Below are 26,751 nucleotides of genomic sequence, written 5' to 3' on the forward strand. Positions count from 1 at the left end.
TCTAGAAACCTTCGGAATTATTAATGAATTCATAGGCGTCCGCAATATAATTAATTATTCGATTAATCTGTTGTATATTTTAGGTCAAGGAGCAAAAAATACTTTTTTATCTACATATCGCATGTCTTTGATAATGTCACTCTTATGTTGTATCAAATGTCATCAAATATTTAAAGCTATTCAGTTTAGCAGGTTTAACTAAATTTAATCGTCTAATTGAGTAAAATTCTTTAGAAAATATTATTATGAGTACAATTTGAAATCAGTCTTTATTTTCCAATTTTTAAAGATTTATCAACGAAAAACGATTACATATTTATTATGTGTTTAAGGAAATATTGTTTACCACTATTTACAACTTTGGCGCATCTTTTGGGTGGCTTTTGGATTCTGCGTCAATAAAATTCTTGTTCTTTGGAAGCTATCTAAGAATCGATCGATGTTTGATAGCTTTAAAAGAAAATAACTGCTGTTAAGCAAAACGAGCAATGCATTTTAGCGTTTCAAGAGAAGTTGTAAACTATTGAACCAAATGGGGGCGGGCATTTTTTATGCAACTTAATTGTTTTGTCTTTTTTGATATAGCGGTCGTTTTCTTTTAATGTCTGACACAAACTCATTACTTGAGATTTTCTCCAATTGTTCCAATCGCTTTTAACAACTCATGCCGACTTGGTCCCATGGTATATACAACAGGACCTTCGCGCCATGAATACCGTATCATTGAATTCACTTTTGGCTTTCAGTAAGTATTCTAAATTTTTTAAGTTATTTTCTGTCCTTGCAGTTACTGACATATCAAAAAAGCCAATACGCCTCTTTCTAGGCTTTAATTCATAGGGTAGAATGTCCTTGAAGTATTCTTACGGCTTTTAATCAATGGAAAATGACTTTTAATTGCCTTTAACTAACACTTTAAACTTATTTACTGATCTGGGACGCTATTTGTCTTCATTCTACTGTATTATCATTCTGCGCGCTTCAGCTGCAATTAAGAGTAAAATGATATACTTTCAGTAAATCTCGCTTTTTGTGCACAAAATAGCAGTGTTTACTCATTTAGATATTTATCATGGTGTGTCTAATTCACAAAGGTAATGATGATAAATGGTGGATAAAGGTTACGTCTTGAAAAATCAAACTCCGGTTCGTAATTTTTTCCTCCCATCCTAACTTTTTCAAAATGACGTTCTTCAGTTTGTAACTCTAATATATTTTAATTTTAAAGATGCGTTCTTCAAAATGGAGACTAAAATATAGTATCAAGACCGAAAGCTTGAGATCTCGGGTAATTAAAAAAAAAAATCGAAAGGCTAAAACGCAATGACAACTGCTTATGGGGTGTAAGTGAAATCGTTAAATATATTTGTATTCTTTATTATCATTTGCTTAGTGTTATTAAAAACAATATATATCCACTTTTATTTATTTATTTTTTGTAATAAAAAAACCCTTGAGAAGGTTCTTATCAATATTACTCTTATAGCACTAGAGGTGATTTTGTAAATAGTTCATTAAAACAACATCTTGTTTTTGGTACTATCTACCCAATAGTGAAAATCTCAGGCTCAACACCAGTTTGCATCAACGTAACTAAGTTATTAAAGCAAAACTGGATCTGGTATATGGCATTTGGGTGTTCAGCGCTACGATATATTCATTTGATTATATTCTTGATTTATTTTCGTATGAAAGTTTTGTTGGCCATTCAAAAATATTAAAGTAGCACGTTGAATATACTTTTTCATCTTGTCCGCTTGATTCTTGGAGGGCATTAGGATTGGATTGTAAAAAATGTAACAAAAACATGTGGAAATTGATCTATACATATTTATATCATTGTTGTGGAACTGAAGATAATCAAGAAGTCTGGAAAATTTAATGTTTATTTTATAAACAAAGAAATGTCTTAATTATTATATATAAGATTGGGGATACATTTATTTATTTTCCTAATAGATGTCAGAAGATTCTCCTAAAGCCGCATAATTACAGTAATATTTGTTCAATGGTGTCATAATATGCGTGTTTGAAAGGTTTGATCCATAGAATATTTTAGATATACAGTAGTCATATGTCTACTCAATCAATATAAAATGAAAACTCCATAACACTCATTTTACATTTATTTTTTTGATAATATTTTGCTTTTTTACTTCTAAAATACAAAGAATTTCTCCCAGGTTTATTGAAAATTTTGTGGTATTTATGAAGTGAACGCTAGCGTCAGAATGGTTTTAACGAGATTCCGGAAATTTAATGTTATAAGCGATGTTAAAGATAAGCTACATCTTATCCGATCAATTGTTGAAAATGTGGAGGAATGGTCTTCAAAATATTGAGGTAAACTAATTTATTTTATCTGGCAACATTATTGCCGAACTGCACATCAGGCATAAGACTGGATGCGAAAAGAAGCTCGATTCCTGTGTTCAACGTGAAGAAATAGAAATTCTTGATGTAGTAAGTTCTGACATATATATTAAGACACCTCTTCAATGTATGGTATAATGTATGTGAGCGTATGAATATTAATAAAATACCAGAAATATATAAACTATGTCTTATCGAAGTGTGTTCTTTTTCTTGTTATAGTTGTCTTGCGTTACGCCAGTGGCATAAAAAATATATCATTGCAAATATATAGTATAATTTTTAAGAAATATATTGTATTAATAAATAAATATTTTTTAAAAACTGTAGCTACCACGATGAAACAATATTTTGTTTAATAATTCCTAATGGATATCATAAAATTACAATTTGATTGCTTCATCGAGGAGCAATGATCTTTAAAATCAAGTTATTTCAGCACTTATAAAACTATTATTTCTCGTGAGCATTAATGTTTTAGAACTACTTAAATTACTATTGTCAATTAGGATTTGGTATAATAACCTTCAAATATTGTATTAACACTGCCTTGAAAGCATTTGAGAATAAAAACGAGAAATCGGTTTTTATTTATTGATTTTCTGATTTGCAAATTTAATTTAAGAAAAAAAGGTAATATAAGAATCAGTGTAAACCGAATTTTATAGTCACAGAAATAATTACTGTTGTATTTCTATATTCAGTGAAAATAAAATTGAATATACTTTAAGTATTGGTTCATGTATTTTTGTTTTTTTGTAATCTTATTATTATTCTTATTATTCTTAGTATCTTATTGGAATAAAAATCGACACTACATGTGGAATTATATTACCATTGTAATAACAAAGGACACCTTATTATATACCTTTGTTTATTCTGTCCATTTCTTTAAAGATTTATTGTCATAATAACTTATTGGCCTGAAAGCCTTCGGAATTACCGATGGATACCTACTGTAAACTCGAAATTAGTTTCGATTATTGTGTTTTCTATATATAGCATTAAAATATATTGTATATTTTAATAATCTAACTTTATATTCATAATATTTTATTTTTCACTTTTCGTAATTTCAGAACAATGACGAAATTGAATACTTCATTATAAATTACATAAAATATCATTCATACTATTAGTCGTTGTTGTCTTTATTCCATATAACAAAATATATACATATTATTCCTTTCAGTTTGTTAATTTATTAGATATTACCAATAAAACAAATATTTAGTGAAATACATAGCTGCTTCTCATCATCATTTACTAATTACAAAATTAGGGTTTTTAAATCAAAATCTAAATATGATACATTTCTTCTAAGGAACGAAACATGTTTTTCACTATTTTCACTTTTTATGCTAAATAAAATGTATCCACCATAACATTGATCTAATCGTAAATTTACCATGATTCTTTAGTCAAAGATCGACATTAGGTCTTCATCGTTAACTTATCGGATAGTTATCAAAACCTTTTGTTATGTTTAAATGGTTTAAATTTTGTCATTCATTAATAATCAGTTAATATCTGAAGATATTAAAATATAGGTACCAAAACACCATTTGCGGGAAATTCTTTTTCTTGTTTAACTTAGCAGAAAGTGCTGTGCAAAGGTATTAGGTAAACTATAACAATTAAAAATAAAATATATTTTAGGGTTGGTAATTGATTCATTGAGGTGATCTAAGATATTAAAAAGTATTTATATGGCAGATTGTTGAAAGAGTCCTGTATTAGTTTATTGTTTATTTTATAAAATGACAGTACTATATAATAGATTTTCTAATTTTGTTATTTTACTTGATTTATTGAAATCAAGCGCAAATGCAATTAAAAAAAAATAGTACATTACTACTAGGCGTTGCCGAATAACCTAGAATTTTTTTATAATAACTTAAAAAACTAGGTATTTATCTAGGTGAACCCATCGAGCTTTACTTAGTTTCTATAATAATAACTAAATAATTAATACTGCTGTTTTTTTTTCTATTAAGTACAATATAATATAATGCATTACAACATTAAAAGGTTTGATTATTTTGAGTCTGTGTTCTACTCGAGCGTTATTCAAGAGTTGCAATAATTCTTATAGTGTCTGGATGAATATGAAATATAGAAAAGAACAATATATCTAGTAACAGATGTAAAGTATTACAGACGTATGCTAATATATATATATATATATATATATATATATATATATATATATATATATATATATATAATATTTGTGAAGTAGATACTGTTGGAGCCCGAATGGGAACTTTTGCTGCACCCAGTTTTATCACTAAACATATCGTTTTTGATTATCACTTGTTCAGATCCCCGATTCCTCAAGCAGAATCAGCTAAATACCTCGGACTCTATCTTGACGGTAGATTAAATTGGAAACATTATATTAGACAAAAAGCAAAACGCATTAGAACCAAAATAAAACAACTATACTGGTTAGTCGGAAGATACTCTCAACTTGATCTAAAATCAAAAAGCAAATATGGGGTTGCACTAAAAATTCAGTTGATTTGAAGTCATCCAACACTGTCAAAACAACAAACAAACTGTGTTCTTCGATTGATTACCAATGTCTATCGCTATGTAACCAACGAAGAATTGCACGATGACTTGGAAATCAAATGGATTTGCGAAGTTATCCAATATTTCGCCTTGAAACTTGAAAGAAGATTACTAACTAAAACATAATAACGTGGAAGCAATAAAACTGCTGGACAGCGCGCAGAATGTCAGGATATTGAAGCGAACCAAACCATACCAACTTATATAAAGTGTATACCTTCAGTGTAAACTATAGCTATAAGTTATTATAATTTTATAAGTGAGGAATACATATTGATGTATTTGCTCGTACTCGTCTTGCTTGTGAATTAATACAAGTACAAATGAAATGTAGTAATAAATTAATTTATAATTAAAATTGTACTAAGCATATCTAATAAAGATGATGTAAAAAAACTTGTTCAGATCGATGCAGCATGGCTTAGATGGTACATGGGTTCGAAATGCTGAAGAAAATCGATCGATAACTATGTTGCTAGAAAGATGGGAAAAAATTGTAGAACATGATGAAAAATATTTTAATTAATATATTTGAAACGATATATTTGTTCAGACATATTTTTTATCTTTGTTCTTGGACTAATTTATCAATATTTTTATTTCTTTACCACTAAGTATCGAGCCTTACCTCAAAATTAATAATATATTTATTATTTAATACGTTCGAATTATGAAATAAAATATATCTAACAAAATAAAAAAATTCAACAGTAAAACAGTGGCATATTTACCAAACAGGTAAAACACTTACTTATATAAAACAGGCCTATTTTCATTTTATATAAAACATCTCTATTTAAAAATACTTACGCAATTTCACCGTTGTCCATATTGTTAAGGAACGCCAATGGAAATAATTTATTCCGAGACCAAAACAGAAACAGGAGTGTTTTCTATTTAATTTCAAACTCTATTAAATTTTTGAACTGTTTAATTACGGAATAAGTCTAAAAATAACAAGCTCATTAGAGGCATATACAGTGTAATAAATTGCAGTTATATATTTTTGATTATAATACTGTTAGGATATTATTCTATTCTGTTTTATTTAAGAAAGTGTTCTGTGTGGCAACTTTTATTTGTGTAAAAATATTGTTTCTATTGTAGCTTGTATAAGGAAATTATTACTTGAATGATATTGAAAATCTATTTTATTGCCGATTTCTAATAGTAATGTTTTTTCTTATTTGCTGAGCCGAATAATGAACTTTTTTTGCATATAGATCTATTTTTTTTACTAAACCTCTTACTTTAATAACAATTATGTCTTATTTTGACCTTTTACTACTATTGACTTTAACTATATTCTATGATAGAGCTATATATTATCAATTTAATCATAACATTTCTGGACTTAAAAAATATATATATAAGTATTATTATAAGTATTAAAGATTAAATTTATAAAAATATATTGGTTACTTAAATTCCATAAGTAGGAGATACAAATGCCCATTACCAGCATTAATTAACAGACTTTACTTCTTCCAGTTATCATTTTTTCTGTTGATTTACATGGTCTGATTGCTTCTTTTGAAAACTTAATTTAAAACTAGTCAATTCTTACATAATATTATAATATTCGTTTTTCAACATAGAATTCAAATGCTACAAGAAAGATAGAAGAAATAGTGATAATTTGATAAATAATAATGTGCATAATTTTTCACTGTGTGATAGTCAATGAGGTTTATTTCAAATAAACTCAAAAATGCTTAACCATTATCAGCTACCTTTTTCAGCTATCTGCTTAAAAGTGTACTTTAGATACATAAAGCTGACTTTTAGAATGTTATTAGGTGCTAGTATTGGTATTTTCGTATATATATTTTATATTGAATTTTCTATACTCTCTATTAGTGAAATGACAAAATGATACAAATTAACATAATTCATGTTATTTTATATTTTTATTGTTCTGTCATATTTTAATTGTCAGTTTTGGGTTTACGATTTAAAAGTGATGATTTTGAGTATATGACTAAGAACGGTATGGAAGACTAAGAAGTTCGAAGACAGTTATTTGCACAACTTATTGAAGAAAAAACTAGCTTAAACTCTCAATGCGATGTCAGACAGCTTAGCAGTTGACAAATCTTGACTGAACATTTCCAACAGTTTCAATATGGTCCATTACTTGCTTAGTTTTTTGCATTTAGAACTGGTGAAATAGTTTTAGAGTTAGAACTTGTGATGAAAATTGGGTTTAGTACAACAATTTCAAGTGCAAGTCATGTGTTTGTCCGGGAGATCCTTCTACATTCACATCGAAGCGGAATATTCTTGGCCATAAAATATTACTGTAATATGGTGGGATTAGCAAGGTGTGGTTTTTGATGAGGGGCTAAAACCAAATGGTACTGTTATTGAAAATGTGTACCAACGTCAGTTTAACAAACATAACTACACTGTTGTAAAAAAATCAGTATTAGTGAGCAATAGACGAAAAGTATCTAAAGTATCTTCTTACATGGTCAAGCGCGGTCATACTTTGAAAGAATTGTGAAGAATACACTATTGTAGTTCGAGCGTAGTAGGGATGTCAGCCTCGAAGAAAAATACCAATATATCGATTTAGATATTAAAAAAAATATCGATATATCTGCGAATACAAATTGTCGATACTAAACCACGCAAATTCACTTGATGTTAGAGGAAAGAAATTTCAAAACGAAAGTTCCATACTATACTTCAAAAATCCTAGGTTTGGAACTAAAAATTGGATATTCTCATTTACAACTATCGATATTTTGAAAAAAAAATGGTTTAAAAAATCGATATTTGTTTAAAAAATATCAATATCCACCAGACAGCATCGTTTGATTATCACTTTTTCAGATCGCTGCAAAACCAACATCGTTCTTTGGACAAGGTTATAGCTATATTGCTAGAAAAAAGGTTAATATTATAGAAAATTATTTTTTTGAAAAATTAATGCAAAACACCTAATATTTAATTAGAATTTTAATTCATTGTAAAAATTATTCCAACGTACTGCAATTTATAACACCATTAATAACTTAATAACAATTCTTATATTTTGGTTAGTTTAATTATAATGTATAATAAGTTTAAGACATAGTTATGTTATAAATTATTGTTATATAATCTTTAATATAAATAATTTATATGTTTTATAGTTTATTTTTGAAGGCTTAATGTATTATGAATTTTATCTATGGTATAAATGTGACTAATTTAATAACATTTATTTCTATTGTTTGTTTGTTGAAGGAAATCATTATTGCTGTATGCTAATAGTGGACTTTGTTCCTTTACTTCATTAAGTTAACATAAAAATATTACTGTTTTAGCTATAAACGTACACTTTTTCTAGCGAACTATAATATCATTTATTTTACAAAATTGTACGCTCTTGTCTCAAATATGAATGTTTGTTTTTTACGATGTTTTTACCTTTTACTCATCCTTGGAACCATCTTTTGAGGTCTATGCACAAATAATAATTACTGAGAGACATATCTCGACGTTTTGTGTCATGATTTTCTAATCAAATATTTTGAGTAATGTGAAAATGTGAAATATTGCTAATTAATAGTTGTTTTATTTTAATATAGTTGATCTATAACATTTTGTGAACATTCGAAGAAATGGCTTTATTGCTTCTTTATCCGTTATGTTTTCATGGTGTGACTGTGATCATTATCTATACATATTATCAAGTAGCTGTTTTATTAATTTGAGTTCAATTCGTATATGTTTTCTTGCAAATTACTTCTTTTGGATCTAGACGTAGTTTTTTATGATTGATGGTGAGTAAGTACTAATTGTAGAAACACTTTTGTTTTACTTTTGTAAAACGTTCAGTTACTTTAGATCACTTTAGATTTAATAGAATGGTGAGTGTGTAGAAAAATTCCATGGTCGATACGGACCTTAAGGCCTACCAAATTAATTTTAATTAATTAATTAATTAATAGTTATTTATTAATTATGCCATATTAACTGGATTTTGGTTTTGTTCATTATTAGATAGTAACTAGGAGATACAATTTCGAGTTGAGAGAGCTCTAAGACTAAACTAAAAATGTGTACGAAATCTTGGTATTTTGTAGATTTTGAATACTTGAAAACTTTGTTGTTTAAATTAAAAATAAAATAATACTGTAGGCTATTATCAAAATCAACCATTTAAATGTCTATTACTGTTGCCGATTTTTGAAATGGCCGATTTTTATGCATTATTCTCATTTATCTGTAAATTGTGTAGATACTTACTAGACTTAGGGACTTTGATATGCTCTCAGGATTTTAAATAATACCTGTTGAAGCATCGCTGGCGATGCCTTAATTAGTAACTCATAAATTCAAGTAATTTACAACTTAAACGTACGTATTTAACTCTTAAACGTTCCATGCTATTAAAAAAAAAAGATTTGAACCAAGAATTATTATATTTCGCCCATTTTCATAAAATCTTAAAGGATACTAAAACACAAAAGTTTTAATGTATTGTGTGTATTTTATTATGAAATATTTTACTAAAGCTGATTTTCTGTATAAGAACCCACAATATTATCTCCTTCATCTAATACATTTTATATTGATACTAGTACCAAATATTTACAGTATTCAACAGTTAACGAATACTAATGGAAATTATTTATTGAAAAACAGAAACTTGCTTCTATTGTAGTTAGTAGAAATTCGTAAAGTCAAATATTAAATTTGCTTTTGATTTGAAATTATTTGAAAATATTTTATTTATACATGGTATTTAATTGAGGAAAACCACTTGGAGTTCAAAGATTATCTGGCGTAAAATAATTATTTATATTATAAAACAAATAGCGTTCGTATTTTATATAGCGATATCTGTTGGTGAAATTACGAAGTATCAACTTAAACAACTTAACTTAAATATTAAATCCGATGATTTTGACATGTGCCTAAAATAATAGGTTTCCATTTAGTATTGTTGAGTTATTGATTTTGTAAAGCTATCAATCGTGGAAAGCTAAAATTAAGTTTTTGACATATGTTACTTATGTTGTTTGATTTGAAGAAGTCTGCTGTCTAAGATCATTAAATACTTTTAGAAATTTACAATATGACTGAAAATTCCATATCGACTCATTTCAAAATCCCGGTTTCATTGATTTCCAGGCAAAAGGAGAAGAGTATTGGATGGCGTATTGTGACTATTGATGAAAATGTGACCTAATACGATAATTCCAAGCGCAAAAGTAATCCATTCGTCTAGGAGATTCAGTTACATCGATAGAGAAGCGAATATTTGTGGGAAAAAATTGATGCTAAAACTGAATGAAAGTGTTGCTGGATATATCTACGGAATAATGATTATTCAGAGGTCAATTCAACAAAGTGAATGGCGTATAGTTGCCAAAAAAACTAGTATTAGTAAGTAGCAGACGGAAAGTCATCCTCTTGCATGACAACGTTCGGCAAACCGTTGCAAGAGATGTAAAGGATACACTATTGTAGCTCGAATGCGTACTCATCAGACATAGTGCCTTTTGATTACCACTTGTTGGCAAGGTTGGCATAGAGTACTGAAGAAATATGAAATTGTATCGCTTCCAATCAAACCTAGTTCTTTCAACTCAGTAGCGCCATGTTACCAGAAAAATGGAAAAATTGTAGACGGGCAGAAAATATTCTTATTAATAAATAAAAAAGGTCAGATTTCATATAAAACATAATATTACAGTTTTTCTAGATAAGAACTCATAACAAAATTTCCTTCATTTAATACACTTTATATTTATTCTACCACCAAATATTTATAGTACTATAACAGTTCCCGAATACTAATAGAAATAACGTATTCAAAAACTTGCTTCTATTGTAGTTTTTTCACAGAATCGTTAAAAGCAAATATTAAAAATGAACTTTGCCTTTTTCATTCAACGCTATTTAAAAATATTTTACCTCAATATGGTATTTAATTAAAATAAAACAGCTTAGAAATTAAAGATTATCTGATGCAATGTAATTATCTATATTATAAAACGTGTAGGAATAGCAACAGATAGTTCATATAGAAATAATACACTCGATCATATATTGTAAAATGCGTGAATATCTGCAAACGCTTAGGGTTTCTTCTTATTTAATTGCGTTAATTCTAATTGGGAAATTTTATAGACATATTATAATTGAAATTATAAGGCAGATTAAAAATTATAATAACGCAATTTTTTCGGATGTTAAAATTTCTAATTTGTAACGAACAAGAAAACGTTTCTCGAAACTAATTTCTGAAGTAATTTCGAATTAGTTTCGGATGTTAATTATTCTTATATCTGATTTTGCGTTGCTGATATATTACTAATAATAATTTTATAAAATTATGTATAAAATAAAAATTAAAATAAAATAAATTTTATATTGCCATTAAAATATTTATCACTTTTTTGAAATTAAATTAACAAAACGTATTTCACTTTAAGAAAATAGTTTCTTACCTATGAATACTTTAAAATTTGAGAATTACGAGGACTTTCAGCAAACTAAACCTGGCGAATAAGGGTGATATTGCTACTATTTGTATTTTAATTCGGACTCTCGCGATATTGTAATTGGAACGATATTTCAGTTATCTGTATAATGGAATCGAATTTTCTGCAGAAAGCAATATAAATAAAATACTATTCTTCCAAAACATAGACCTAGAGGTATCCTAGAAACATTTAGATGCTATAGTATGTTTGTGTATGTTTGCTTACACCGATGTATTTAAGTCTCGATAACAATATACCACAATAATAACATACCACATAATATTAAAACATCCTGTATATTCATGAAACTTCACATGAGTCATAAATAAATATTACCATTTTTAGTAAAATTAAATTAAAAAAAGAAATGACCTATTACTTATACACACATATGTTATATAGCGAGACTAATACGGCAGTGGATATTCTAAGAAATCGGTATAATGTTTGGCGACTTGATATTCTAAATTATAAGGGTTTATAACATCCAATCGTTATAACAGCCTTGTGATCTCCCGGGAATTCTATCGATGGCACTAATTATAAAATATGCAGTGTTTACTCAACTTAGAGGCCATACAAGAAGAAATCTGGTTTTTAACCAGCTTGGCTACTAAAGTGACTTGGGTGGTTATTTCTTATTGGATTTTACACTTTATTGGTCAACACAAAATACATTCACATCTTGGGGGCTTTGAAAATGGGACTATTGCAGTAGAAGTAGGACTCTTCTGTCGCTTTAACAACTGAGGCTATCAAGCAGACTTTATACTTTTATTTCAAATATTTATTTCTAAATGATATCAAAATACAGTATTATTATTAAAAAAATGCAGCATAACATAAATGCACAATACACAGTCGAAATGCGTTGTTTATTTATGTGGCAACGTCGTCAACGATTTATTTATTAAGACAACAATAAAATTAATAATGACAAGTAGCTTGGTCAAGCGCAACTAATTGTTTTTTAATAATATTTTGACAATTAATAGTTTTGTTTCAAACAAGCGATTCTCATGTGGGTTGAGAATATACATTTTCTTCGGATTTATTATGAAATCAATTCTACTTTTTATGCGATGTTGATGGTATTCTGGATTTATTTTTCCTTATATTTTATTATATTATATTTTAGTGGATTTAATTTATGCTATTAATTATAATACGATAACATTTTTGTTAACTGTGCAAAGAAGGAAATGATGGTGTACCGAATTGTATCTTTAGTTAATAATATTTCTATTTCGTGGGTCTTTTTTAATTATTCTAACACTCTGTTATTTGGCTGGCATATTTTTTTAATGTTTTATTAGGTTTTACTCAGGAATGCTTATAATTCGTTATCTTTTATGACGCTGATAATAATTAATATCATCTTATAATGTCAGATATCAAGATCAAAGTTTTGTTTATCTGGATCTATTACATATATTAGTTTCCGCATAAAAAGCTCTTATCCGCGGTGAAAAGGACATCACAAAATGAAAAATTTGTGTTAACAACTCAAAAGTAAACAGATTACCCGTTTTACGGTCAGTAAAGATGAAAGATTATGTGATTGAACAAAGCTTTTTTACCAATATTTCAACAACTTTATTCTCTCAAAATTGATATTAATATTAATACTATTGATATTAATATCAAAATTAATATTGATACTGAGAAATCATAACCGGGTTGCTTTTACTATAGGTGGATATTATTTACGGGCGATATATCTGGCTTTGATATAATATGCTAGCAAATGTGCTAGTAAATCTGCGAAGTAGGGATACCGAAATATGTTGATATATCAATATTTTTTTGTCTCCTTTTACCAATGAGAGTTTATCTGGACTGAACTCGGAGTGGCCAACTTAGAAATCATCCCAGAAGATATCCGGTCTTACCCAGCCTGGTTACTGGCGTGACTGGGATCATTTTCCTTGTCGGATTTTGCACTCTTCATAATTTTACAACTATGCCCCAGTAGGATTTGAACCCGCGACTGTCGCAACAGCCTTTACCACTGCTCTAACCAAGCCGGCGCTAATTTATTTGGGCCGAAATATCAATATTTTGATTTTTGCATAAAAATGTAGATATATATTTTGTAAAATACCGATATTTTTCATAGTTGTTGCAAAAAATACCGATTATTTTCTCGGCTGCCGATACCCCTACTGTGAAGTTATTCCATATATTCGGTACTACACTATGTAATTTATGATTCAATAAAAGTTTTTTTTTTATTTAATTCAAATATTGGGTCAATTTTGATACACCCAATTTTAGCAACAATGTCATATCGTTTTTTTTTGATTAGCAGCTTCTGGTATATGCATGTATTTACATTCTGGTATGTAAATAACCTATGGATGTCTTTATTTGCAATTACCCATTATGGATTAGTTTTAGTCGTCAACGTACTCTCTTCTGGTTTTTCTTATTTATTTAATCATTCCTGTATAATTAATTCCATTACTGAATATTTTTTATTTACTATGGAGCACTATTTCTTTAATTATTGGTCAACATTGTTCAGTTCAATTCAGTTATAATTATGATTTTAGGATGCGTCATAACCCTTCTTGTTGATATTATCTAGTTTATCGTATCTTATATAATCTTATCATATTTATATATATGGCTCAGATAGAGTTTAAACGACTTATAAATTTAAACTGGAGTTGCGGATTTTAATTTATTTTACTTTCTCTTCGCTAACGTTAAATTACGTAGGTCAATATGTAAAATTCATGATCTATCACCGTTGTGATTAAAAGAAGATCATGTTGGAATATATCGTAACAGCTTTAAATTGATGGCAATTAAAACAACTGAAACAGGCATATGTTAATGAGTCTGAGTCGAACTACCGGTTGACTACTAATCAAGTACAGAAATTATCAACTATTTTAACATGGAATCAGAATAAAAAGAGAAATTCTATAAATACATATAATATGAAGCAAAAACCTGATATTGAAATACATTGTACGACCTTAAAAGTAGTTCAGAATTCTCGATATATTTACATTTGTGAAATTACTTTTAACTTTTATTTCTATGATTTTTTATATTATATTGCATAACTGCGTTAATATAAAATTCAGAATATTGAGTCAATTGTTCCTTTTAATCATTCAACTAATACTACAATAAAATGTAAAAATTATAAAATAACAAAATATTCCTAATAAATATTAATAAACTTAGGTCATAGTTTCTTTACTAAAGTTAAAATTTAACGGTTCCCTTTATTTTTAAGTTTTTTACGTAAAATCCGAAGCGCCACCTACTGGATCCGTCGTAACTTAATTACTCGTCCATATTCCTTTTAGTACCATATAAAAATAACGCTTTCGAATTTCAATTAACTAATATCTAAGCCATAAAAAGGATCCATTATTCGAATATATGAACTATGTTTTAAAACAGTTATTTTACTTTCTCTTTGTCGTGGTAATAGCTTCTCCAATGTAATTAACTTATTTTTGCAACAATGAACCAGAAAAATATACCGAAAGTAATTATTCATAAGACGCATAATAACTGAATATTATCTGAAACTGGTCAACAAGGAAAACATACATTTCCGTAGAATAATGTAGGAACGCTATGTGGTATGAAAAGTAAATAAGCTGTTTTTAAAATTTATTCATCAATAATCATATTAACTGCCTATTAATTAGAACATAATATTATTTTTTAGTTAGTTAGGTACATTAATACAATTACAACTTATATCATCATCAACCATCTGCTACTCTCCACTGGTCAGCATGTGCCCCTTGGTTTTTACTATACTTTGTCCTCTTTTATTTTAATTAAATAATATTTATATTCTAGTTAATTCCTTATGTGGACAGCATGTTCTAGGTTAGATCTTCGAATCTGAGAATTCTATTAATTTCTATATAAGTTTTATCTCGCGACCCCTAACATGCTTATGCTGATATGCTCTACCCATAATAAAGCTTGTCTTTTCTAAATTCTAATTTATATATTTTAAATATAATATAAGAGGAATAGTGGGTGAAGAAAGTTAACTAACAGAGACCGACGAACATAAAACTACTGCGACAAAAATAACGGCAGACTCTACACTTGCTTGAGTAATACTGTTTCAACAAAAACAATACGGTAAGAGCTCTATAAAGCTAATATTAATAGAAGAGCTGTGATTGTGAAAATCTTTATGATGATAGCCAAGCTAAGCTATAAAAGAACGCGTACAACGATCATAAAACCTGGATACATCGTTTACATTGTCTCCTATAAACAATCTCTATGATCCAGACTACTTGCTTCCTACAGTCAAGCATTAGGAAGTTTATGAATTGCGGCACAATATCATGCTATTCAGCTGGTGTAATTCACATTACTAGCCGAATTACTACGATTGAATATATTTTTGCACTGCTATTTTGCAAGTTGATAATGCGCCCATACATACTGTGAAATATATTCAGCCTTGGTTTGAGGAGTATCAGCATATTATCAAACATTCGCGCAATCGCGAGACCTCAACATAATTGAACTGTTATAAGCTTTAGAGCAGAGAGCGAGTAGAGGTCCATTTTCAAGATTATTGAAGCAATTGGCCAATGCTTTGGTGCAGAAATGGAACATTACCCCATTCAAGAATAGCAGCTGTTAAAAGTAAATAATCTTATAAATAAATAAATATTTTGTATTTGTCAGATGTTCATATTAATGTGTCTATATACAAGACTTTTTTTATTTGGTGTTTTGAGTTCAAAAACATTTGGTATTGTTTTTGAATTAAAAAACTAATTGGAAAACTCAAATTCAAATTGTTAATAAAGTACTCTAATTTTAGTACAATAGCTGCTAAAATCATTAACAATAGCTTCACTAGAATGTAACAACAACTCTGCTTAAGTTATTCCGACAACGCGCTTGTTCGCAAGTTGGTGGACATGCTGGGAGCACCGCGTCACCGCTAACCACCCCTTTTCCAGGCTGAAACGACCTTATCAGTCACTACAGTCATAACTTTTGCCCCTATATGACAGCATCCAGTCGTGTGTTAACTCAAGTTCGCGAATCTATAGTTAGTCCCACTATCTGTTTTTTCAAATTTAATGCAGTAGCAGTAGCGACTCACAGGGGTTAACTGTGAGACCGTTTTGGTTTAGTGTATTGGTAAGTCCAGAGGCAGTCCCACATAACCCGGTCTAACTTGTCACTCCAGAGCAAGTCTCCGCCACCAAGTATGTGTTATGCATTCCACCGCCTGGTTTTAGGCTAGAACAAAAAAAACTAGATTGCAATGTGACTGTATCGAGGTCCGTCTATTTCATCTTTATTATTTATTTTCTGTCTGGCCCGACGAAGTTGTCCTGTCTGAATTACGAATGTTCATTTCGAACTGAAATAAATAATTTTCATCATTGTAATGCTTTTTGATGCACAACATTGTTAGTTTTGTGTTTTGGTGCAGAAATTGATAATGTTGATGGTTATATATCTATTGTACGAATGTATTTACAATGAAACATTAATTTTGAGGGAATGTACTTATTGACAATGCGTATTAACAAATTATTAATACAATTAGGAATGACAACGCTCAATAGACAACGCATTTAATTAAGAGTTGAGACGCGAATCCTAATACGATTCCGAGGCATTTGATCGCAAATTGATGAACTGACGAATGATAGCACACAAAGCCTTTTGAGGCATAGGCAAACGTAGACGTTTTAATGCTGCAATTTTAATAGTAATAGGCGTTTATAATACATTAATGATTGTGTTGGGAGACCAGATTCAACGTAGAATTAATAAATGAAATCAATATCACGAAACCAATGAATGTAGTGGCTTTGGTAGCTGTAATTTTTTGGCTCTAATCTCGCTTGGCCGTTGACGCAATGCTATCCAGAAGCTTCATTTTTAAATTTAAATGCCTGAAAGTGCTGACATGCGAAAGTCATGACATGGTGAAACAGAACCTTTCACAGTAGCATTTTTTGTTAATTGTAATTGATTGCTGCATTATAATTAAATGCATCTCGATGGGGATTAGCAACATTTCTACGTTATTCATTTTGACTTTATTAATATTGTTCAACTTTATTTCATGCTTCGCTTTGCTTCTCAGTTTAACTTGCAGCAATGCAAATTTTGCGACCTAAGTTGATACATCTAATTGGTAGCATTTTGAAGAACATGTGTCATGTGTCAACTTGTAGTAGCCTATTTTCAATCTTGTTAATACATTAAGTTTTTGCATATCCTGATGTTGTTAATTTGTTGCCCTTGGTAAACATTTTTTCCTCCCATGGTTTATTTATAACCATAAGGTCCCAAGTTAATGAAATCGGTAAAATTTTAACATCGGCAATCTTTTAGAAAATAGTTTCAAATACATTAAGATTGTTCCAAAATATGTTTATGCCAAATATATTTATTGCTTTTAGTGTATTTATATTGTTTTGCAGTAAAAGGTTTCAGACAATATGATGGAGATGCTGCAATAATTTACATTTTGCTATTTTAATAAATATTTCTTATAGGTTTTTATGATATTTTTCAATTCAGGTGGGGTGGTGCTGATATGGAATGAAGCAAACAATCCAATTGAACAATGAACATCATCAAATTTATGACGTCAGTACGTCGCAAATTGAACTTTTGATTTACCACGTTTGTTGATTTATAATTTATAATTATCATCACTAACATTTTAAAGAATTGTGTAGACATTTGACAACAGGGTCGACCACTACCAACACAAATCAAATTTTATAAACATAGGTTACATGTTCTGACGCATCAGATAAAATTATGATGTTTTATTGGAAGGACTATCTTTGTAAGATATTAAGGACATTCTTGTTATTAATGAAAGGTCCATGTATACTACAATGTATGAGATATAATATCGTTAATATGTTCGCAGCGGCATCTCACGATGCCATGGATTCGAGAGGTTATTTTTTTCGTTTTCGTTTGGTGGCAATATTATAATCAGTGCTTTAAACTTCAACAAAATATAATTGCCACAGATTTGTTGAAGTGAAGTCACAAGGAAGATATTTCAATGAGAATAAAGTCTTAATTGATATGATGATAATCATGTTTTAACCTAGTTTCTTCAATTAACTTATGTGACATTTAATAGGTCAATTGAAAGGTCCCCAGCCTGACACATAGATGGCGCTACTAGAATTAAATTCATATATTTTTTAAATAGCCTTAACCCTCAGAAGATGCGTGAATAAATTTGACAGCTGTAGGATCATTAGTTTGTGTATTATAGCATTTTCAGTGAAGAAACTTTTGTTATTGTAAAATATTGGATAAAAAGGAATTAGGCGTGTTGATAAAATATTGCTTTTTGAAGGGAAAAAAATACAGTTGAAACAAAAACTTGGTTTGATGCCGAGTTTCCGGACACTGCCCCATTAAAATCAACCATCAAGTATTGGTATGCTAAGTTTAGACGTGGTGAAATGAGCACCGAAGACAGTGAACGCAGTGGACGCCCAAAAGAGGTTGTTGTCATATCATTTACAAATATTTAGGTATGGGAAAGCTCTGTGCAAGGTGGGTGCCGCGCTGATGATTAGGAGCAGTGTTTGAAGATGATCAAGCGTAATGAACCTGAGTTTTTACATCGATATGTGACAATAGGTGAAACATGTCTCCATTATTTCACTCCGAAGTCCAATCGACAGTCATCCAAGTGGACTGCAGACGATGAACGCTCTCCAAAGCGTGGGAAAACGCAACAGTCGGCTGGCAAGGTTATGGCGTATGTATTTTGGGATGCGCATTTAATAATTTTCATTGAGAGCCTTTAGAAAGGAAATACCATCAACAGCGACTATTACATAGCGTTATTGGACCGTTTTAAGGATGAAATCGCCGAATAACGGCCTCATTTGAAGAAAAAGGAGGTGCTGCTTCACCAAGACTGTGCACCGTGTCACAAGTCAGTGAAAACGATGGCAAAATCCATGAATTTTGCTTCGAATTGCTTCCTCATCGACCGTATTCTCTAGATCTGGCCCTCAGCAACTCTTTCCTGTTCTCAGATCTCAAAAGAATGCTCGCTGGAGAAGAAGAAATTTTCTTCGAATGAAGAGGTGATTGCCGAAACTGATGCCTATTTTGAAGCAAAGAAAATTTAAATTGTATTACAAAAGGAAATCGTACTACAAAAATGGTATCGAAAAGTTGGAGGGTGGCTATAAACAGTGTATCGCCCTTGAAGAGAATTATGTTTTGCTAATGAATAACTAATTTTGCCAAAAAAAAATGTAGGTAGTATGCAAATGGTAGGCCGGGGACTTTTCAATTGACTTGTGAGTATGTAGTGCCTCTATAGAGAAATATTTATAAGAAATTTAATAATAAATAATAAATATATTTGTCTTGTGTTATATAAAGATAAACTACTCATTGATAAAACCCATATTTAGAAATAATAGGTTGGAAAAAAGTACTTGAGGGTTTTCTTAATCGCTGGTCTAACATTTCTATTTAATGAAGTTAGCATATCATGTTTGAAAGATAACATTCTTTATATAAAGGTAGCGACCTTCATTCATTCCACAATGTTGCTATTATACTTCCGAAAAGGAAAAATTCAACTCTTTAAGCATTGCTTGGTGTTGAGTATTTAAGCAAATGCCGTTTCGTCCTTGGAATTTCGATGTTAACGATGCTCTCCTGACTGACTGACCAATAGTTGAAAAAGTTGATGAAATTCTTAAATATATGGATGTAAACCGATATATTTAATCTCAAAATATCGTTATTGAACTAAACATCGGTCGTAAAATATTTTTGAACAATTTACTTAAGAGTGGATACCAAAAAACTCGATACTTGGCTTGCGAATCGATGTTGAAACGAGACGAGATCGAGCGATGTTTGAAATTAATGATTAAGGGCGATGAAAAGTGCGAAAAATATCGTGATTGAAGCTTTTCAATCATTCAATGTCAAAACCCGTATGGTTACCAGGAAGGGTATGTTTTATTTTTGTGACAAGTTTTTATTTATTAAAGGATATTTGTTCACTATTTGTTCAGGTCTCTCTGAAATTCTATTAATAGCGCAAATCCAGTTTCAAAAAAAACTTATGAAAATTAATTGGTTTAGATTTTGGCGTAGAAATCCTAGGAGTCCTACAGTGTAACAGAATTATTATTTTACCAGAAAAGTGACAAAAAGTCGTCTTTGAAAAACGCATATATATTATAGCGTCTTAAAATTATCTAACAAATTCGCCTTGAATAACATGAAAACACTCGTGATTGCAATAGCAGTGTCAAAAAGAATGCCAGGATCCGTGATTTCTATTGGTGGCATTGCGAAGTTTCAATGTAAACAACTGTAATCTATTAGACTATTAGATTCCATGTTTTCTCTACATAAAATTATAGTTTTTCATTCACTATTATTCAGTATATTCAGTGCATACTGCTGATAATTATGAAAAGTTCAAAACTTCCAAATTTACTGCTGAAGCCCATCAATGTATTTAGAAAATTGTGATGATACTGCTCCGTCATATCCATAGTTATCTCTGGCATATTGTGATTGGCATGAGAGCCATCTATATTGACGCATAAGCAGAATGTTCATGGCCATTAAAGGTGTGTATTAATGTATAGTGTATTCGAGCTGACGGATCCCAATAACACTGTTATTGCACATGTCAATTGACGTCAATGTAATAAATAAAACCACATATTGTTGTAAAAAGTATTATCAATAGTAAGTAACAAACGAGGAGATATCCTCGTGCATGACTTGGTCAAACGTTGCAAAGGTTGTGAAGGATATATGCACTCATCAGTAATAGGACTGATTATCACTTTCTCAAATTGATGTAGGCATGCCTTCGAGGAGACGTGGTTTCGAAATGCTGAAGAAGTGTGACAATTGATCGATGGTCGGATTGCTGGAAAACTAACATCGTTCTTTTGACACAATGTCGCTTTTCTGCCAGAAATATGGAAAAATGTTATGTAGTAGAATATGACAGTAGAAACAAATAATAGTAGACAATGTTCAATAATTTTTTGATTAATATATATTATACTATTTTTTCTCAATAAATCAATTTCTTAAAGTGAAAAAATCTGCAAACCTCTAATGTAGTATGGTCAACTATAACTTTTATATTTCAACATTTGTTAGATAATATATAACATTAGATATTCTCATATTTACTTAAGTAATTATTACAAAAGAAATGGGAATTAATATAATGATGTAACTAAAAAGAGTTAAATTTTAAACTGCAAACATTGAACATACGTAGGTTTATTAGTAGTTTAAGATAAAGTTCTAGTTACGTACAGATATCACCTGTCTTGGAGGCCGGTTTTCCTTTCATTGCATTTCTATAAATCATTTGCGCTCACTTTTTACCCAGTTCAAATATTTATATGTAAACACTTACTTCGATTTTGCACGCATTTAACATCAAATATTTAATTTATAAAAAAAAGACATTACTTAAATGATAATGATATACGACATATATTACATATTTCATTTTAAAGTACTTTTTACTTTTATAGCGCTTAGGTAATAATAATATATCCTATTAATGAAATATTACATATGCTATTCATTAATTCTTCTCGATGTTTATCATGCCGCTATCACATTTTTATGCATATATATATATAGATATATATATATATATATATATATATATATATATATATATATATATATATATATATATATATATATATATATATAATCAACTATATATTTTATCTGGATAAACTCATAACTAGATATATAATATACCCTAACAAGACAAAGTTTATAGAAAGATCGAAACTGTTGTTATTTAAAATTAGTAATTAATAGGTTAAAAATAAAAGAGCCTTGAAAAACTTAACGGTGATAATACAGAAAATTCTGATTAAAACATTTGTGGATGACATTGAAGAATTTGTAGAGTATAATATTAATATTGTTATTATCTTATTTACCTAAAAGATGTATTTTGATTGATTAGATATAAGCATATATAATTTCTTTGAATTTGAATACAATTTCTTGAATAACTTAAAACTGTTTTTTGAAAAGAATTAATGTTTTAATAATGAAAATGTCAAGGAATTTAATAAAATATAAGATGTAAATATATATATATATATATATTTATTGCCATATATTTATTTTTTAGATTGATGCATGCCGAGAAGAATATTTGTCAAGCAGGCACTGGACTAGTGCAGCCACCAATCTGTCAGTAAAGAGACATTACATTTTTTGTGAAAGTGTGTAATATCGTTAATATTAATAAGTGCTTAAAACAGTTTGTGCAATCAGTTGGAAAGTAAATCTCAAACATGCTCTTACCGGATTTTGCAACCAAGAAGCGTTTTTGGGGTAAGTGATATTTATAAAATTAATTATAACATGAAATGGCGAATGCGCTTGTCATGCTGGTGACATTCTCTTATTAATGAAAAAGTAAATGTAACAATTTAATACTTACGCGTAATTACTTTGGAAAGGAATTATATAAAACCACCCATGATTGTGCATATATAAGTAGCTTTTTTCTTTTATATATATATATATATATACATATATATATATATATATATATATATATATATATATATATATATATATATATATATATATATATATATATATATATATTTATATAATAAAACAGTCATTTATTGTAATTTTGAAATAATATAAAGTTATTTTATACATTCTACATAATAGTTTTAATACATATCAAAATATTTTTGTTTCTTCTTATAAGAAGAAATGTGTGAATATTTAAGAATTCTAATGTTTTAACCTTTGAAACCAGGTAGTTTGTAATAGTGATATCATCAAAATATTTACATATACAATCAAGGTTTTAAATAAATATTTAAATAAGGTATGGTTTTTAATAATTTTAACCAAAGCAAGTAAAAATTTATATGTATAATTATTGTAAAAAAATTGTGGCTAACTAAAATAAAATTGGATAAATTAGAAAATGTCAAGGGTTCTAAATGTTAATTTTTTTTAAGTCTCTCTCTTAAAACCATTCATGTTTAACAATTAATGAACAGACACACAGTCTCATTCCTTTTATATAATATCCCTCCTAAAAAAACAACCAAGGGAATGTATATGGTCGTTTTCCCATATACATATATAGTTTCGCCCATCTGGGAAACTTATATTTATAATATTGTAAGTATTTTTTTGTAGATTTTTCCGCCAGTTTGCCTTTTTTGATCCTTTAAATACCATTGTTTCTATCCGGATTTCTATGTTTTTTTTTATATGGAATGGTTTGTCTAGTTTTGGTGACTTCAGATTCTAATGGTAGACACACAACAAACCTTTAGTTGTCGTTCACCCTGAACTACAAGCTTCGGTCCAAATATGAATATACTATGTTAATTCACAGCAACTTCAGTCAACCTTTGGTGGCCTTACACATTGAATTGTGATGCCTTGTAACGTTAATTCATGGAGTAGGGGGTCTTCTTCAAAAGTTTGATGTTTCTTAATTAAAATAGTTTATGGTTAGGAGCCTATGAGCGTCTTTAATCCACCGTTGGTGGCCTTGCATCATCAGCCGCTAGACTTTTATATAATCTACACACATATATTTAATACTTCCTTCACCATATTATCGTGAATATGTTATTTAATATTTCATTTTAGTTTAGAAATACAACTAAAATTAAGAGATTGAAATATAAACATACACTATAGCAGTTCAATTAATATAAATTTAAAATACAAATAATCAATTGCGGTGTGCAAACTGATGACTATAGTTAAAAAGTTCCTTGCCTGCATTCGTCACAACTGTTAGAAAACCACAGAACAAAATAATATATCCTTGTTACGCAAGAAGAATGGGTTGCTGCTTATTAAGATTTCTCCAATTTATTGTCCGATTTTCTTTTTGCACCGACCTGTGCTGCAATCATTAAAGCGTCAGTTCTAAACCGTTTTAAATGCTTCTATATTCCAGTGGCGTAGATTTGTATATAATTGTTATTCTTAAATGACACTTATTTGGTGGTATATACTAGGTTCTTAAATGGATTTGCGAAACATCTATTTGTCACTATCAGAGCTACAAAATCTTTGTAATTTTAATATTTCTCTACAGTAACTACTGTCAAGTTGATTGTATAATGGGTAACAATTTTTAAAATTTTTTATTAGTTAGGCTATTTAGTTGATTAAAATTCTACAATGTAACAAGGATTTCTATGCTTTGTATGGATAGTACTGTTTCCTATGGAATTTGGAGGAATATATTATATAATATCTTATATATCATATATTTTGGGTATATGTTATCGCAATTTAAGTGCCTTTATGGGGTTTCCATATATCTATGTTGTTAAACATTCTAACTTTGATTTAAAATTTTAAACTACTCCAAGAGAAATTGCAATCGAAATGAAATATTTATTAACTCTGACAAGGCACCTGAATTTGACTTGATGACAGTAGAACGCTTAAAGCAGCTTTTTGGTAAAGCATTCTTAAATAGTGCACACTTAATTAATGCTGCTTTTTGATAATATATACCTAAGAGATGAAAAATAGCGGAAAATGTTAATACCTAAATTCGGAGAATAGCCAAATGCAGTGTTATCTTCTCAAGGTCATATGAAGAGGCAATAGTTTGTTTTTTTTTCGTTTTTCTAGATGGTGGGTAATGCAAGGAAAACCTTGGTGAGGTGTGACAAGAGCGGCTCAGTTATAAATTAAGCAACATGTTACCTAGACAGTTTGCATAATTCTTGAACTCGGCCGGATAGAGTTTTCACGGTTAAGCATTAGGATGCCTATTCAGAATTGAAAGAAATCAAAGTAAGAGTGCTGAAAGGCAGGGTATTGAAGCAAGTTATTTAGCTTAGGTACACCGATAAGGTTTCTGAGTGGCAACATAGTAGAATAGCTATTTTTGATGTCGATGTCGATAATTGTTGTAGCAGTATTGATGATTTTGATGAAGAATTAAATTGCAAATGCCATGAAACAAAGCAATAATTGTATCAAGCAATCACTTTGTATAAGGTGTATGAATTCAAATATCATCCTTATCAGAATAAATAATGTCATATGGTAACATATATTTTGCGATAAGTGGCAAAAACTTAATTATATAATTTGATGAATGTTCGATTCTTCAAGCATAATCAGCTAAATATCTCGGAATACATCTCAATGGTAGGTTATATTGGAAACATCATGTTAGATAAAAAACAGAGCAGATGAGATTCAAAGTCAAGCTTAATAATAAGCCAATACTGGTTATTCGAAAGATACTCTTAACTTGACCTAATATCAAGAGATTGGTTTATCACTCAATCATAAGGCCAATTTGGACCTATGGGGTGTAGTAAATAGGTAAAATATGCATCCAAAACAAAATTCTACGATTAATTACCAATGCTTATCTCTACGTAACCAACGAAGAGCTGCACGATGACCTCGAGATGAAATGGAGACCCGAAATTATCCAAGATTTTACCTTAAAACATGAAATAAGGTTGCTAAATCACAGCAACGTGGAAGCGATACAGCTACTGAACACGCAGGAAATCAGTTCAGGAAATTCAAATTCAATTCAAATTCAGTTCAAATTCAGGAAAAAGTACTGCCGTACAAGCAAATGCTTAAATCCATCCGAGCACATGGGATTCTGATTTGAAGTTGTGACATGAACAGCAATTTGGACCCTAATTCAGCAATTTAACAATAGAGGAGGAGTACTGTTAATACTTTGTGATGTTTTATATAGTTTTGGAAAGAGACAAAGGTTATTAAAACATTTACCAACAGAAACAAAAGCTTCCTCACCATTTGAGACAGAATACTCATATATCAGAAAATAAAAATACCGATACTTTTTTAATCATATCGATATTTCTTTGAAATAGCCCTAATTTATACAGCGAAGCCAAGAATTTTAGTACGTAATTTTAACGCTAATCAGGTAAGAAATCTCAACTGGAAAGTATATATAGTTAGTTAAAATAGATTTAGAAAGATACTTAATTTAGATTTAATATTAACTATCTTATATATGTTTAACTCCCAATATTTTTAAAAAAATATCGGAAAACATCAGCTAAAAATATCGATATTTTTTTCAAGGGATATATTTATATTAATTCATCGATAATTACCGATATTTTCTTCAGCATCCCTGGTCTGACTTCTCAAAGGTACTGATCGGACAAGACGATTCAAAAAAATTAAACCTCTTGAGCTAGTGTAAGGTGGTGTTAGTGGACAGAGTACACGATAATCTTTAGTTTTTTTATAGTAA

At 29.4% G+C, this 26,751-nt stretch overlaps 1 protein-coding gene across 1 annotated transcript in view; it reads left to right on the top strand.

Moving 5' to 3' along the window:
* Nucleotides 1-26,751, top strand: part of emp (epithelial membrane protein) — a 124,182-nt gene that overhangs the window by 14,161 nt on the left and 83,270 nt on the right. The window contains exon 2 of the mRNA XM_076399496.1: nucleotides 22,615-22,820. Within this exon, the coding sequence (XP_076255611.1) occupies nucleotides 22,781-22,820 (40 nt within the window). The 5' untranslated portion in view covers nucleotides 22,615-22,780. The remainder of the gene's footprint in view (nucleotides 1-22,614; nucleotides 22,821-26,751) is intronic.

This window comes from Rhynchophorus ferrugineus, unplaced genomic scaffold (genome assembly GCF_030347505.1).
Source record: "Rhynchophorus ferrugineus isolate W39M unplaced genomic scaffold, kcgeb_rfMv2 rfM3, whole genome shotgun sequence".
Classification (NCBI taxonomy): domain Eukaryota; kingdom Metazoa; phylum Arthropoda; class Insecta; order Coleoptera; family Curculionidae; genus Rhynchophorus; species Rhynchophorus ferrugineus.